This window comes from Mastacembelus armatus, chromosome 22 (genome assembly GCF_900324485.2).
Source record: "Mastacembelus armatus chromosome 22, fMasArm1.2, whole genome shotgun sequence".
NCBI classification, from domain to species: domain Eukaryota; kingdom Metazoa; phylum Chordata; class Actinopteri; order Synbranchiformes; family Mastacembelidae; genus Mastacembelus; species Mastacembelus armatus.
In genome coordinates, this window is record NC_046654.1 from 5,960,955 (window position 1) to 5,976,562 (window position 15,608).

The 15,608-nt window shown below is 39.6% G+C and overlaps 8 gene segments (V, D, J or C); 4 read left to right on the forward strand and 4 right to left on the reverse strand.

The window, feature by feature from the left end:
• Positions 1-209: 209 nt before the first annotated feature.
• On the forward strand, positions 210-1,292 carry LOC113129416 (probable non-functional immunoglobulin kappa variable 6D-41). The segment is given in 2 exon segments: positions 210-468; positions 583-1,292. Coding segments are annotated over 2 exon segments (387 nt in total).
• Positions 1,293-1,579: 287 nt separating this feature from the next.
• Positions 1,580-2,200, forward strand: LOC113139905 (Ig kappa chain V region 3381-like). The segment is given in 2 exon segments: positions 1,580-1,714; positions 1,875-2,200. Coding segments are annotated over 2 exon segments (411 nt in total).
• Positions 2,201-2,657: 457 nt separating this feature from the next.
• LOC117152622 (immunoglobulin lambda constant 1-like) lies at positions 2,658-4,145 on the reverse strand (the record flags this gene model as incomplete). The annotated part of the segment is given in 2 exon segments: positions 2,658-3,206; positions 4,022-4,145. Coding segments are annotated over 2 exon segments (447 nt in total), but the record flags the coding sequence as incomplete, so codon positions are not given.
• A 1,477-nt stretch (positions 4,146-5,622) lies between these two features.
• On the reverse strand, positions 5,623-7,208 carry LOC113140662 (Ig lambda-2 chain C region-like; the record flags this gene model as incomplete). The annotated part of the segment is given in 2 exon segments: positions 5,623-6,207; positions 7,115-7,208. Coding segments are annotated over 2 exon segments (414 nt in total), but the record flags the coding sequence as incomplete, so codon positions are not given.
• A 3,450-nt stretch (positions 7,209-10,658) lies between these two features.
• LOC113139832 (Ig kappa chain V region 3547-like) lies at positions 10,659-11,250 on the forward strand. The segment is given in 2 exon segments: positions 10,659-10,764; positions 10,925-11,250. Coding segments are annotated over 2 exon segments (411 nt in total).
• Positions 11,251-11,707: 457 nt separating this feature from the next.
• LOC113129421 (immunoglobulin lambda constant 1-like) lies at positions 11,708-13,808 on the reverse strand. The segment is given in 3 exon segments: positions 11,708-12,256; positions 13,585-13,726; positions 13,803-13,808. Coding segments are annotated over 3 exon segments (471 nt in total).
• On the forward strand, positions 13,710-14,708 carry LOC113140214 (immunoglobulin kappa variable 4-1-like). The segment is given in 2 exon segments: positions 13,710-13,858; positions 13,951-14,708. Coding segments are annotated over 2 exon segments (378 nt in total).
• The window catches only part of LOC113138703 (Ig kappa chain V-III region MOPC 63-like), a 28,334-nt gene continuing 27,431 nt past the window's right edge, over positions 14,706-15,608 (reverse strand). Inside the window, 1 exon segment of the V gene segment in view lies at positions 14,706-15,285. Coding sequence covers positions 14,966-15,285 — 320 coding nt within the window.

Genomic DNA, 15,608 nt, shown 5'->3' on the forward strand with positions numbered 1-15,608 from the left:
CATGGTTAAATGAACATCATGTTTTTAATCTGGAATATTTAAAAATCATCATCAATTAATACAATTTACCATTAATCCATTATAAATCCTTAAGTAAATCAAAGTCAGACAAAGAGACATAACATACTAACCATAGTTAACAGTCACTTATCGTTGTATCCTCAACTACATTTCTAATTTAAATATTTCCTTCTGCTCCGCTAAGATCACAGATGGTGTAAATCCAAGCAGAGTTTCTCCTGATGTTGTGTCCCACGTTGCCTTCAGTGTGTTGAGAGCAGAGAAATCATTTCCATAGAGAGGAGGCTTTGCATCATCAGCTGATCCTCCAGTGACCTGAGAAGGTTTATAGTCCTGTGAGTTCAACACTGCAGGACTCAGATCTGTCAGTGAACACAGCAGAAACCACAAGCACCATGACTCTCATCACCATCCTCATCTGGACACTGGCCTGCTGCTGGTTTAAAGGTCAGGATGAATTTGAACAGAGAATCAGAGCTTATATCCCCAAAAGCCTTAAGATTAATAGAGTGAAAATGCTCACTGTTTACATGTTAATATACAGTTTTGACTCTTTTACAGGATCTAGTGGACAAGTGACAGTGAACCAGCCTCCAGTAATGACATCTACCCCAGGATCAAGTGTCACTCTGACCTGTACGACCAACCCAAAGGTTGATACCTGGTCAGATGGAGATAGTAGAGTATACTGGTATCAACAGAAACCTGGGCAAGCTCCCAAGTTGGTCATCAACCTGGGTCAAAATCCTACAAGTGAGTTTTCTTCACGATTCTCTGGCAGAGGAGACGGAGTGAACGCTGCAATGACCATCAGAGGAGTTCAGGCTGAAGATGCAGCAGTTTACTACTGTCAGAGTGCTCATGAAATAAATAATGCCTGGGTGTTCACACAGTGATTTGTAGTGGTATAAAAACCTCCCTCAGTCAGACTGCAGACACACTGAGCTGTTACAGCAGGAACCAACTGCAGCTGCTGAAGAGGAAGAGACTCTGACACAGACCACTGAACACAGAGCTGACAGTAACCTCACCAAGCACTAACTACAACACATTAACACTCCAAACAACAATCATATTCATCTTAGTGGACATTAAAACACATCATAATGGATATTATCTTTGGGATTTAAAATCCACACTATGACCTCCCAATACAAAGAACAGTGTTATGTTTTTTTACAGCTAAATGATAATAATGTTCATAATGTGTCTCCTCATCATTTAACCATTAACACTGATGAATGTTACTAAGTACATCACATATTGTCTGTATTGGATGTTCACCATAAAACCTAATTTGAAGTCCACTCAGGCTAGAAGGATTTCTTGTTCTGACACATGTTCCACACAGTTTATATGATTTTGAACTGGGGATTTCAAAATCACTAAGTGTTGTGATACAGTTTGCCAGCAGGGGGCCACCATATATGTGTTAATGTTAATGATGATTAATGACTGACAGTCAGGACCAGATGAGCTCTGGCTCCACGTCACCTCTGCTTTTCCTGTTTCACTACAACAGGTGTGTGTTTGCCTTCTTTAACGGATTTGCATGAATGTGATGCATCACTGTTCCTCAGAGTTTAAGTTCTCATGTCCCAGAGTCTGAGCTGTTCATGTGCTCACGGTCCAAACTGCATCAGGATGATGTTGCCAATAACTTTGATTGTCATGTTGGGTTTGCTGAGTCAGGGTGAGACATTTTAGCAGCATTTTCTATGTGGCTCAGTTTCTGTCTCTTCATGTTTTTGCCTTCAATTTGTTGCCTGTTTTCATCTTCTTACAATTTAAAATCTGCACCACAGGTTATTACACATTTCTTCTCACAGTCTATATTTTATTTTTCATTTCAGGATCTTCTGCCAACAGTTTTCTGACTCAGGCTGATAAATCTAAGTCTGTCAGTCTTGGAGGGACTGTGACCATCAGCGCCACAGGGAGTTCAAATATTGGTCCTGATCTCAGCTGGTACCTTCAGAAACCTGGACAGGCTCCCAAACTTCTTATATATAAAGCATCAACTCTTAACTCAGGAACTCCATCGAGATTCAGTGGCAGTAGATCTGGTTCAGACTACACTCTAAAGATCAGTGGTGTTCAGGCTGAAGATGCTGGAGATTACTTCTGTTTTGGTGATCATGGTGGTGGCGTGTTCACACAGTGATTTAGAGCTGTACAAAAACCTCCTTCAGTCTGACTGAGGGGAAAACAGCCTGCTGCAGGTGCAGATGGTTGGTGAAGGAACTGTGATGATGACAACTGGTCCAGTGAACACAAGAGTCACCAAGCAGACCCACAATAAAGCTGACACAAACTCACAGACAGTTTCTAACATGCAGCTTCAAGTTAGATTCACATTATTAAGTCTCATCTATTCAAGAACAGTGTTGTCAGAATATATCAACATGTGGAAACAGATGTTCAACAGTTTTACACTTAAAAGCACAAATCAATCTCGTTTCACTCTTACATTTGAAAAACATGATGAAAATATTCAACTTTCACTATATTTTAACAAATACAAGGAAAAACAAATTAGACTCATGTTGAAGCATCTGTTAAAAAATTACATAATGATGATGAACTCTGCATTTGAATGATGTGTTAATAGAATCCAAAGAAACACAAACACACTGTTTTAATAAAACCTGCAGTTTTATTTTATAGATTATACTTTTGAATTACAGATTTGAAATAGCGGCTGTGAAGCTGAGTATGAGTAAGATTAGTTACAGAAAACTCCCTCACATTAAAACATAATCAAGAGTTTAGAGAAATATCTAACAGAGGAGATCTGCAGCCTCATCACGATCTCAGTCAAAGCAGTAACATCATTTCCAGACAGAAAGTGATGCTGAAGCTCTAATTTAAGCAGCTGTCAGGGTTCAGGGTTTTAGTGACAGGGCTCTGTCCACTCAGACTGGCCTCACAGGCCACTGAGCCCGCCTTCCGCCACTGGTCTGGAGTGAGGCTCAGGGTGCTGCTCCAGCTGTAGCGGCCGTCCATCCCCAGGACCTCTGGGCTGCTTGACACCCCTGAGGATCTGCTGCTGCCCCCCACCTTCCAGCCCAGGCTCCAGGCTGAGGGGAAACCCCCACTGGCCACACACACCAGGGTGGCACTGCCCTGCTGCAGCTCCTCTCTGGAGGGGGGGAGGACGCTCAGGACGGGCTGCACTACACCCACTGGACGAGGGAGAGGGGGAGGAGATAGAAGGGGAGGAGAGGGGAGAGAAAAGACAAAGGAATGAAAATGAAGGTTTGGTTTTAAATAAAGAGACATACTGGACATTTGTTGTATTTTATCAAATACAAAAGAAGAACCTGAACTACTGATGAACTCATCAATCACTCAGTATCAGACCATCAGCACCATGAATGTTAATGAGACTATAAAGGTTCAGTGATAATGATTATTGATGCATCTTCATATGTTTGATAATGTGTGAGAGTGAATAACTGATCTCTGTGATGATTTTCTTCTGTTTACACTGACAGAGCTGAAACACTCATGTGAATACAGTTAAAACATTTGTCATCTGTCTCTTTCACTTCCTGTTCACTACATGGAAAATAAATGAAGATAAGATTTACTGATAAATTCATATTTGTGTTTCAGAGGAATCAAGTTTTAGTTTCATCCCTTTTATACTTTCAAAATGAATGAAAAAAATAAACTACTTTTTTTGAAGATAAAATTTTAAACTTATAATTTCACTGCAGAACATATTTGAGTAGAAAATACTTCAAACACACTATAAAGAATAAAAAACTTATTAAATTATTTAAAAATGATCATAATGATCTACAATATTGCATACATATTGATCTCTGCAATGATTACAGTCAGACTGTGAGCTCAGTCTGGGCTTGATCAAAAGCAAAAACTATCTAGATCATAAAAATACATATTTACACTGCACTTGATCACTTTCTGATTTAATATTTGATAAAGTCATGAATGTTCTATGTTGTTCAAAGCAAAAATCTCTGGTACTTACAGTCAACGACGAGTTTGGTTCCTCCACCAAAAGTGAGCCACAGTGATACAAAGTCATTAAGTGGCCGTACAAAAACCTCCTGCACTGTCAACAAGCATCTGTCCACTGACAAATCTCTGCTTTTTCAAATGACACAACTCAGTGTTTCTTTGATTGACTCTACAAAGCTTTTCTTAAACATATGGAGTGAAAGGAAAGTTATTTATTTCATTTTGCTTTACTTTTCTGTTCCTGAAGGAGAAATTATCACAAATCTACTTCAGTAAAGTCTTTTTTTACAAACTTTTAATCATGGTTAAATGAACATCATGTTTTTAATCTGGAATATTTAAAAATCATCATCAATTAATACAATTTACCATTAATCTATTATAAATCCTTAAGTAACTCAAAGTCAGACAAAGAGACATAACATACTAACCATAGTTAACAGTCACTTATCGTTGTATCCTCAACTACATTTCTAATTTAAATATTTCCTTCTGCTCCACTAAGATCACAGATGGTGTAAATCCAAGCAGAGTTTCTCCTGATGTTGTGTCCCACGTTGCCTTCAGTGTGTTGAGAGCAGAGAAATCATTTCCATAGAGAGGAGGCTTTGCATCATCAGCTGATCCTCCAGTGACCTGAGAAGGTTTATAGTCCTGTGAGTTCAACACTGCAGGACTCAGATCTGTCAGTGAACACAGCAGAAACCACAACCACCATGACTCTCATCACCATCCTCATCTGGACACTGGCCTGCTGCTGGTTTACAGGTTCACTCACTCAGCAACATTTCAAACATGATGTGCTGCCTTTTCTCTCATTTATTTCTGCTGATCAATGAATGATTTGTTTTTGTCTGCAGGATGCAGTGGTCAGGTGACTGTGACTCAGCCTCCAGTAGTGACATTTACTCCAGGATCCACTGCAACTCTGACCTGTAAAACCAGCCGACCAGTTGATGGGTGGTGTAGTGGCAGAGAGTGTATGTTCTGGTACCAACAGAAATCTGGACAGACTCCAAAGCTCCTGATCAGATCAGTGAGCACACGTCATTCAGGAACACCAGATCGGTTTAGTGGCAGGGGACAGGGAGCTGACTTCACTTTGACCATCACTGGAGTTCAGGCTGAAGATGCAGCAGTTTACTACTGTCAGAGTCTACACATTGGTAATGTGTTCACACAGTGATTTGTAGTGGTACAAAAACCTCCCTCAGTCAGTCTGCAGACACACTGAGCTGTTACAGCAGGAACCAACTGCAGCTGCTGAAGAGGAAGAGACTCTGACACAGACCACTGAACACAGAGCTGACAGTAACTTCACCAAGCACTAAATGCACATCAATGTATTGTCTTGTTTTATTTGTTACACACCTCATTTTTATTCAATGTGACAAAATGAAAAAAAAAACCAACCAATTCAAATTATTAAGTATTTTCTCATGAGAAAATTTCTATTTTTATACTGTTTATTATCCCTTAAATCACCAATTTAAAAAGAGCAGAACATCATATTTACATGATCATTTAATTTCTAAAATAATAAGAGTCCACAGTGAGGTATGTTATATTAACGATTTTACTCCTCTTCACAAAATAAAAAACAACACTTGATAATGTCATATAAGAGTGCAAGCTTTATTGGCAAAAACATCAGTCATCAACACTACAGTCATTAAACACACTCACATTTAGCTGCTGAGCTTCAGACATTACTCTCTAAGGTGTTTCTGTCCAACACTTCACAGCTGTTTTGTTCTCTGTCACTCAAAGCTTTAGTTTTCTCTACAGACATTCACACTCATATTGGTCAGAGCAGCAGGTGTGTTCCTGCTGTTCCCCCACACAGAGCCCCTGTCCTGGGCCTCAGCCGGCCCCTCTAGGCCTTACACTGGCTCCTGTGGAGGGACTGGGTCTGGCTGTGGTCATGATGGAGGACCTTGCAGGAATACTGCTCTCCTTGCATCCAGCGCTCCTGACTCAGGCTCAGGCTGCTGCTGCTGCTGTATTTTCCACCCTTCTCCTCCTCTGAGCTGGTCAGGACCCCCTCTGTCACCTCTGTACCATCCACCTCCCAGCTCACCACGGCTCCCTGAGGAGAGTAGCCAGTCAGCAGGCAGGCCAGAGTGGCTGAGCCCCCAGAGAGCTGCTCAGAGGAGGGGGGGAGCAGAGAGACTGAGGGCCTGACCATGGGACCGGCTGGAGGGGGGAGCAGAGACACACAAGGAGCAGATTAACTTCCACTGTAGGACAGACAGCTGAACATGAGACAGTTATGACACATGACAGAGGTTAACACTGCTGAGGATTAGCTGTGTGCAGAATAATGTGATCACACAGAGGAGAGGAGGTGAGGAATGAAAGGAAGAGAAGGCTTGGCAAATAAATTCAAATATTACAGCTTGTTGTATTGTTGCCATTTAAAAATAGAAATTGTGTGGCACTAATTCTAAACCAATCAGAATTAAAGAAATGTATGCAACATGAATTTTGTGTACATGTAACAGAAATGATTTAATTAATAATAATTAAATGTTATTTTTGTTTTACAATACTTGACAGTAAGAACCATTCCTGAAATCATCTTCTCATGTACAAAATGTCTTTATACAGTTAAAGACTTTAACATCTGTCTGTTTCACTTCCTTTTTATCACATCAAACTAACAAACTGTGAAGAACATTTATGGCTGAACTGGTTTTAACATATAAAATAACCATTTAGTTTTGTAGGCATTAAAATTAGATTTTGATTTTATCTTGCGACAGTTTGAACATTATAAATTACATTAAAAATGAAATGTAATTTTCTGAATGTTAGGGATGTTTGCCCTCAGATTTTACAACCAAATTTTGTGGAACAAATTTAGATTTTGAAAAGAAAAAATATGTTTCAAGGCCCAAATTTATTATATTTGAAAATAATAAATGAATAATTTCTGCACAATATTTTCTCAATCTTCAATATCAAGTTGGAGCTCAGTAAATAGAAACAATATTCACACCATAGAAAATATAAAAAATAATATTGTGTTTCTTTACATTCTGATACAAATTTAAATATATATTTATTTAGGAGGTAGAAATGAGAAATGTTTGGTACTTACAGTGAATGATGAGTTTGGTTCCTCCACCAAAAGTCCTCCACAGTGATACAAATTCATTAAGTGGCCGTACAAAAACCTTCTGCACTTTGAACAAGCATTAATTCAATGAAAAATGTTCCTTTTTTTCAGATTAACGAAGATCATTTACACAAGATTTAATGTACAAAACAATTTAACTCCTGTAAATTGAAATTGCTTCATGAATTAAGGTCATTTTAATCATTTTATTGAAGTTTTTTTCAACTGAGAAGCACAAACATAACTATGTCTGTTACTAATTTATATATGAAGCATCATTTTACATTTTTAAAAGATCTGTACAAACAAGATGTTTCAAACCTTCTTGAATTAAAAGACTTTAGCTAAGTGCTTTAATGTATATTTCCATAACCTTAAGTTAAATGAAGGAACAGAGAAAGATATATAATACCAACCATAATGACACAATTTTAATTCAAATGATGAAAATCCTTAATTCAGTTTAAAGATACATTTTCTCACATTCCACTAAGATCACAGATGGTGTAAATCCAAGCAGAGTTTCTCCTGATGTTGTGTCCCACGTTGCCTTCAGTGTGTTGAGAGCAGAGAAATCATTTCCATAGAGAGGAGGCTTTGCATCATCAGCTGATCCTCCAGTGACCTGAGAAGGTTTATAGTCCTGTGAGTTCGACACTGCAGGACTCAGATCTGTCAGTGAACACAGCAGAAACCACAACCACCATGACTCTCATCACCATCCTCATCTGGACACTGGCCTGCTGCTGGTTTACAGGTTCACTCACTCAGCAACATTTCAAACATGATGTGCTGCCTTTTCTCTCATTTATTTCTGCTGATCAATGAATGATTTGTTTTTGTCTGCAGGATGCAGTGGCCAGGTGACTGTGACTCAGCCTCCAGTAGTGACATTTACTCCAGGATCCACTGCAACTCTGACCTGTAAAACCAGCCGACCAGTTAACACGTGGTGTAATGGCAGAGAGGGTATGTCCTGGTACCAACAGAAATCTGGACAGGTTCCAAAACTCCTGCTAAAATGTGTGAGCACACGTCATTCAGGAACACCAGTTCGGTTTAGTGGCAGGGGACAGGGAGCTGACTTCACTTTGACCATCACTGGAGTTCAGGCTGAAGATGCAGCAGTTTACTACTGTCAGAGTGCTCATCAAATAAACAGTGCTTGGGTGTTCACACAGTGATTTGTAGTGGTACAAAAACCTCCCTCAGTCAGACTGCAGACACACTGAGCTGTTACAGCAGGAACCAACTGCAGCTGCTGAAGAGGAAGAGACTCTGACACAGACCACTGAACACAGAGCTGACAGTAACCTCACCAAGCACTAACTAGTTTATCGTTTGGTGTTGTTCCTTCTAATTTTAAGCATGCGGTAGTGCAACCGCTTATAAAGAAACCTAGTCTGGATCCATCTGTGTTGGCAAACTATAGACCTATTTCTAGACTACCGTTTTTTTCAAAGGTTTTAGAAAAAATTGTTTATGCTCAACTGAAAGCGTTTTTGGATGAGCATGAGATTCTAGAGATCTTTCAGTCTGGTTTTAAACCACACCACAGCACAGAGTCAGCTTTAATTAAAGTTTTTAATGATATTTTTACTTGTTCTGATACTGGCGATTTCGTGGTTTTTATTCTTCTTGATTTATCTGCTGCCTTTGACACAGTTAACCACAACATTTTGATTTCCCGCCTGCATGACGTTGTGGGAATCCGTGGTCTTGCATTGGAGTGGTTTAGATCTTATCTGGTAGCTAGAACTTTCTCTGTGGGTCTTCCCAGCTTTGAATCCTCCTCTGCTCCCCTGTCCTCCGGGGTTCCCCAGGGTTCCGTTTTGGGTCCTTTACTTTTTTCCCTCTACTTGCTTCCTCTGGGTCACATCTTTAGACAACATGGCATATCATTCCATTTTTATGCAGACGATACCCAGGTCTATTTTCCATTGAAGAAAAAGGAGGGTTTCTCAATTGCAGGTTTGCTCGCATGTCTTGATGACATTAAAGCCTGGATGGCGTTAAATTTTCTTCATTTTAATGAGGCAAAGACAGAAGTAATGTTGGTTGGCTCTAGTGCCTCTAGTGTATCTTCCGGTGTTAATCTAGGTCCCTTGACATCATATCTTAGACCACTGGTCACTAATTTAGGTTTCAAAATGGATAGGGATCTTAAATTTGATAAGCAAATCGGTGCAGTGGTAAAATCCGTTTTTTTTCACTTAAGGCGTTTGGCAAAACTACGACCTCTAGTGTCAAAGCAGCACTTTGAGCTAGTAATTCATGCCTTTGTTATATCACGTCTTGATTACTGTAATGCTCTGTATCTTGGGGTTAGTCAGGCATCCCTTTTTACGTCTCCAGCTGGTCCAAAATGCGGCGGCTCGTCTTTTAACTGGAATGCGAAAATACAAGCACATCACACCAATTCTGGCTGCACTCCACTGGCTGCCAGTGTCTTTTAGGGTTCATTTTAAGGTTTTAATATTTGTTTTTAAATTTTTAAATGGTCTTGCCCCTCCTTAGCTTACTGAACTCCTTCACCCTTATACTCCTAGCCGCTCCCTCAGATCAGCCGACCTCCAGCTTCTTGAGGTACCAAAAACGAGGAGGAAGCTCCGTGGAGATAGAGCTTTCTCTATTGCTGCCCCAAGGCTGTGGAACAATTTGCCTTTGAACATAAGACAAGCCCCTACATTAGCTATGTTCAAAGTACAACTTAAAACCTATTTGTATACTCAAGCCTTTGGACCGGTGTGATGGAGTGATCATGGACTGTTTATATTGTTTTTATTTTTTTTAAAAACTTTTAACTTACTCTTAAAATTCTTATTCATGTATGTGTGTGTATGTGTGTATATATGTATGTATATATATATATATATATATATATATATATATATATATGTAAATTCTTTGTTTTGGTGTACGGCACTTTGTGTCAGCGCTTGCTGTTCTTAAAGCGCCTTATAAATAAAAGTATTATTATTATTATTACAACACATTAACACTCCAAACAACAATCATATTCATCTTAGTGGACATTAAAACACATCATAATGGATATTATCTTTGGGATTTAAAATCCACACTATGACCTCCCAATACAAAGAACTGTTATGTTTTTTAACAGCTAAATGATGATAATGTTCATAATGTGTCTCCTCATCATTTAACCATTAACACTGATGAATGTTACTAAGTACATCACATATTGTCTGTATTGGATGTTCACCATAAAACCTAATTTGAAGTCCACTCAGGCTAGAAGGTTTTCTTGTTTTGACACATGCTCCACACAGTTTATATGATTTTGAACTGGGGATTTCAAAATCACTAAGTGTTGTGATACAGTTTGCCAGCAGGGGGCCACCATATATGTGTTAATGTTGATGATTAATGACTGACATTCAGGACCAAATCAACTCTGGCTCCACGTCACCTCTGCTTTTCCTGTTTCACTACAACAGGTGTGTGTTTGCCTTCTTTAATGGATTTGCATGAATGTGATGCATCACTGTTCCTCAGAGTTTAAGTTCTGATGTCCCAGAGTCTGAGCTGTTCATGTGCTCACGGTCCAAACTGCATCAGGATGATGTTGCCAATAACTTTGATTGTCATGTTGGGTTTGCTGAGTCAGGGTGAGACATTTTAGCAGCATTTTCTATGTGGCTCAGTTTCTGTCTCTTCATGTTTTTGCCTTCAGTTTGTTGCCTGTTTTCATCTTCTTACATTTTAAAATCTGCACCACAGGTTATTACACATTTCTTCTCACAGTCTATATTTTATTTTTCATTTCAGGATCTTCTGCCAACAATTTTCTGACTCAGGCTGATAAATCTAAGTCTGTCAGTCTTGGAGGGACTGTGACCATCAGCGCCACAGGGAGCTCAAATATTGGTGCTGATCTCAGTTGGTACCTTCAGAAACCTGGACAGGCTCCCAAACTTCTTATATATAGTGCCTCAACTCTTAACTCAGGAACTCCATCTAGATTCAGTGGCAGTAACTCTGGTTCTGACTACACTCTAAAGATCAGTGGTGTTCAGGCTGAAGATGCTGGAGATTACTACTGTCTCGGCTATCATGGTAGTGGAGTGTTCACACAGTGATTTAGAGCTGTACAAAAACCTCCTTCAGTCTGACTGAGGGGAAAACAGCCTGCTGCAGGTGCAGATGGTTGGTGAAGGAACTGTGATGATGACAACTGGTCCAGTGAACACAAGAGTCACCAAGCAGACCCACAATAAAGCTGACACAAACTCACAGACAGTTTCTAACATGCAGCTTCAAGTTAGATTCACATTATTAAGTCTCATCTATTCAAGAACAGTGTTGTCAGAATATATCAACATGTGGAAACAGATGTTCAACAGTTTTACACTTAAAAGCACAAATCAATCTCGTTTCACTCTTACATTTGAAAAACATGATGAAAATATTCAACTTTCACTATATTTTAACAAATACAAGGAAAAACAAATTAGACTCATGTTGAAGCATCTGTTAAAAAATTACATAATGATGATGAACTCTGCATTTGAATGATGTGTTAATAGAATCCAAAGAAACACAAACACACTGTTTTAATAAAACCTGCAGTTTTATTTTATAGATTATACTTTTGAATTACAGATTTGAAATAGCGGCTGTGAAGCTGAGTATGAGTAAGATTAGTTACAGAAAACTCCCTCACATTAAAACATAATCAAGAGTTTAGAGAAATATCTAACAGAGGAGATCTGCAGCTTCATCAAGATCTCAGTCAAAGCAGTAACATCATTTCCAGACAGAAAGTGATGCTGAAGCTCTAATTTAAGCAGCTGTCAGGGTTCAGGGTTCTAGTGACAGGGCTCTGTCCACTCAGACTGGCCTCACAGGCCACTGAGCCCGCCTTCCTCCACTGGTCTGGAGTGAGGCTCAGGGTGCTGCTCCAGCTGTAGCGACCGTCCATCCCCAGGACCTCTGGGCTGCTTGACACCCCTGAGGATCTGCTGCTGCCCCCCACCTTCCAGCCCAGGCTCCAGGCTGAGGGGAAACCCCCACTGGCCACACACACCAGGGTGGCACTGCCCTGCTGCAGCTCCTCTCTGGAGGGGGGGAGGACGGTCAGGGTGGGCTGCACTACACCCACTGGACGAGGGAGTGGGGGAGGAGAGGGGAGAGAAAAGACAAAGGAATGAAAATGAAGTTTTGGTTTTAAATAAAGAGACATACTGGACATTTGTTGTATTTTATCAAATACAAAAGAAGAACCTGAACTACTGATGAACTCATCAATCACTCAGTATCAGACCATCAGCACCATGAATGTTAATGAGACTATAAAGGTTCAGTGATAATGATTATTGATGCATCTTCATATGTTTGATAATGTGTGAGAGTGAATAACTGATCTCTGTGATGATTTTCTTCTGTTTACACTGACAGAGCTGAAACACTCATGTGAATACAGTTAAAACATTTGTCATCTGTCTCTTTCACTTCCTGTTCACTACATGGAAAATAAATGAACCATGAACACAAAGTTAAGCTGCATTTACTGATAAATTCATATTTGTGTTTCATAGGAATCAAGTTTTAATTTCATCCTTTTTATACTTTCAAAATGAATGAAAAAATTAAACAACTTTTTTTGAAGATAAAATTTTAAACTTAAAATAATTTCACTGCAGAAGATATTTGAGTAGAAAATACTTCAAACACAATACAGAAAAATTTTTTAAAAATTATTATTAACATTTGTTTTAAAAAATGATCATAATTATCTACAATATTGCATACATATTGATCTCTGCAATGATTACAGTCAGACTGTGAGCTCAGTCTGGACTTGATCAAAAGCAAAAACTATCTAGATCATAAAAATACATATTTACACTGCACTTGATCACTTTCTGATTTAATATTTGATAAAGTCATGAATGTTCTATGTTGTTCAAAGCAAAAATCTCTGGAACTTACAGTCAACGACGAGTTTGGTTCCTCCACCAAAAGTGAGCCACAGTGATACAAAGTCATTAAGTGGCCGTACAAAAACCTCCTGCACTTTGAACAAGCATTAATTCAATGAAAAATGTTCCTTTTTTCAGATTAACCTTGATCATTTACACAGAATTTAATGTACAAAACAATTTAAGTCTTGTAAATTGAAATTGCTTCTTGAATTAAGGTCATTTTAATCCTTTTATTGAAGTTTTTTACAACTGAGAATCACAAACATAACTATGTCTGTTACTAATTTATATATTAAGCATCATTTTACATTATTAAAAGATCTGTACAAACAAGATGTTTCAAACCTTGAATTAAAGGACTTTAACAAAGTGCTTTAATGTATATTTCCATAACCTTAAGTTAAATGAAGGAACAGAGAAAGATATATAATACCAACCATAGGGACACAATTTTAATTCAAATGATAAAAATCCTTAATTCAGTTTAAAGATACATTTTCTCACATTCCACTAAGATCACAGATGGTGTAAATCCAAGCAGAGTTTCTCCTGATGTTGTGTCCCACGTTGCCTTCAGTGTGTTGAGAACAGAGAAATCATTTCCATAGAGAGGAGGCTTTGCATCATCAGCTGATCCTCCAGTGACCTGAGAAGGTTTATAGTCCTGTGAGTTCAACACTGCAGGACTCAGATCTGTCAGTGAACACAGCAGAAACCACAACCACCATGACTCTCATCACCATCCTCATCTGGACACTGGCCTGCTGCTGGTTTACAGGTTCACTCACTCGGCAACATTTCAAACATGATGTGCTGCCTTTTCTCTCATTTATTTCTGCTGATCAATGAATGATTTGTTTTTGTCTGCAGGATGCAGTGGTCAGGTGACTGTGACTCAGCCTCCAGTAGTGACATCGACTCCAGGATCCACTGCAACTCTGACCTGTAAAACCAGCCAGGCTGTTCACCGTTGGTCTAGTGGTAATGAGGGTATGTTCTGGTACCAACATAAATCTGGACAGACTCCAAAGCTCCTGATCAGATATGCAAGCAAACGTGAATCAGGAACACCAGATCGGTTTAGTGGCAGTGGAAGTGGATCTGACTTCACTTTGACCATCAGTAGAGTTCAGGCTGAAGATGCAGCAGTTTACTACTGTCAGAGTTATCACAGTGGTGGCGTGTTCACACAGTGATTTGTAGTGGTACAAAAACCTCCCTCAGTCAGTCTGCAGACACACTGAGCTGTTACAGCAGGAACCAACTGCAGCTGCTGAAGAGGAAGAGACTCTGACACAGACCACTGAACACAGAGCTGACAGTAACCTCACCAAGCACTAAATGCACATCAATGTATTGTCTTGTTTTATTTGTTACACACCTCATTTTTATTCAATGTGACAAAATGAAAAAAAAAACAACCAATTCAAATTATTAAGTATTTTGTCATGAGAAAATTTCTGTTTTTTTACTGTTTATTATCCCTTAAATCACCAATTTAAAAAGAGCAGAACATCATATTTACATGATCATTTAATTTCTAAAATAATAAGAGTCCACAGTGAGGTATGTTATATTAACATTTTTACTCCTCTTCACAAAATAAAAAACAACACTTGATAATGTCATATAAGAGTGCAAGCTTTATTGGCAAAAACATCAGTCATCAACACTACAGTCATTAAACACACTCACATTTAGCTGCTGAGCTTCAGACATTACTCTCTAAGGTGTTTCTGTCCAACACTTTACAGCAGTTTTGTTCTCTGTCACTCAAAGCTTTAGTTTCCTCTACAGACATTCACACTCCTATTGGTCAGAGCAGCAGGTGTGTTCCTGCTGTTCCCCCACACAGAGCCCCTGTCCTGGGCCTCAGCTGGCCCCTCTAGACCTTACACTGGCTCCTGTGGAGGGACTGGGTCTGGCTGTGGTCATGATGGAGGACCTTGCAGGAATACTGCTCTCCTTGCATCCAGCGCTCCTGACTCAGGCTCAGGCTGCTGCTGCTGCTGTATTTTCCACCCTTCTCCTCCTCTGAGCTGGTCAGGACCCCCTCTGTCACCTCTGTACCATCCACCTCCCAGCTCACCACGGCTCCCTGAGGAGAGTAGCCAGTCAGCAGGCAGGCCAGAGTGGCTGAGCCCCCAGAGAGCTGCTCAGAGGAGGGGGGGAGCAGAGAGACTGAGGGCCTGACCATGGGACCGGCTGGAGGGGGGAGCAGAGACATACAAGGAGCAGATTAACTTCCACTGTAGGACAGACAGCTGAACATGAGACAGTCATGACACATGACAGAGGTTAACACTGCTGAGGATTAGCTGTGTGCAGAATAATGTGATCACACAGAGGAGAGGAGGTGAGGAATGAAAGGAAGAGAAGGCTTGGCAAATAAATTCAAATATTACAGCTTGTTGTATTGTTGCCATTTAAAAATAGAAATTGTGTGGCACTAATTCTAAACCAATCAGAATTACAGAAATGTATGCAACATGAATTCTGTGTACATGTAACAGAAATGATTTAATTAA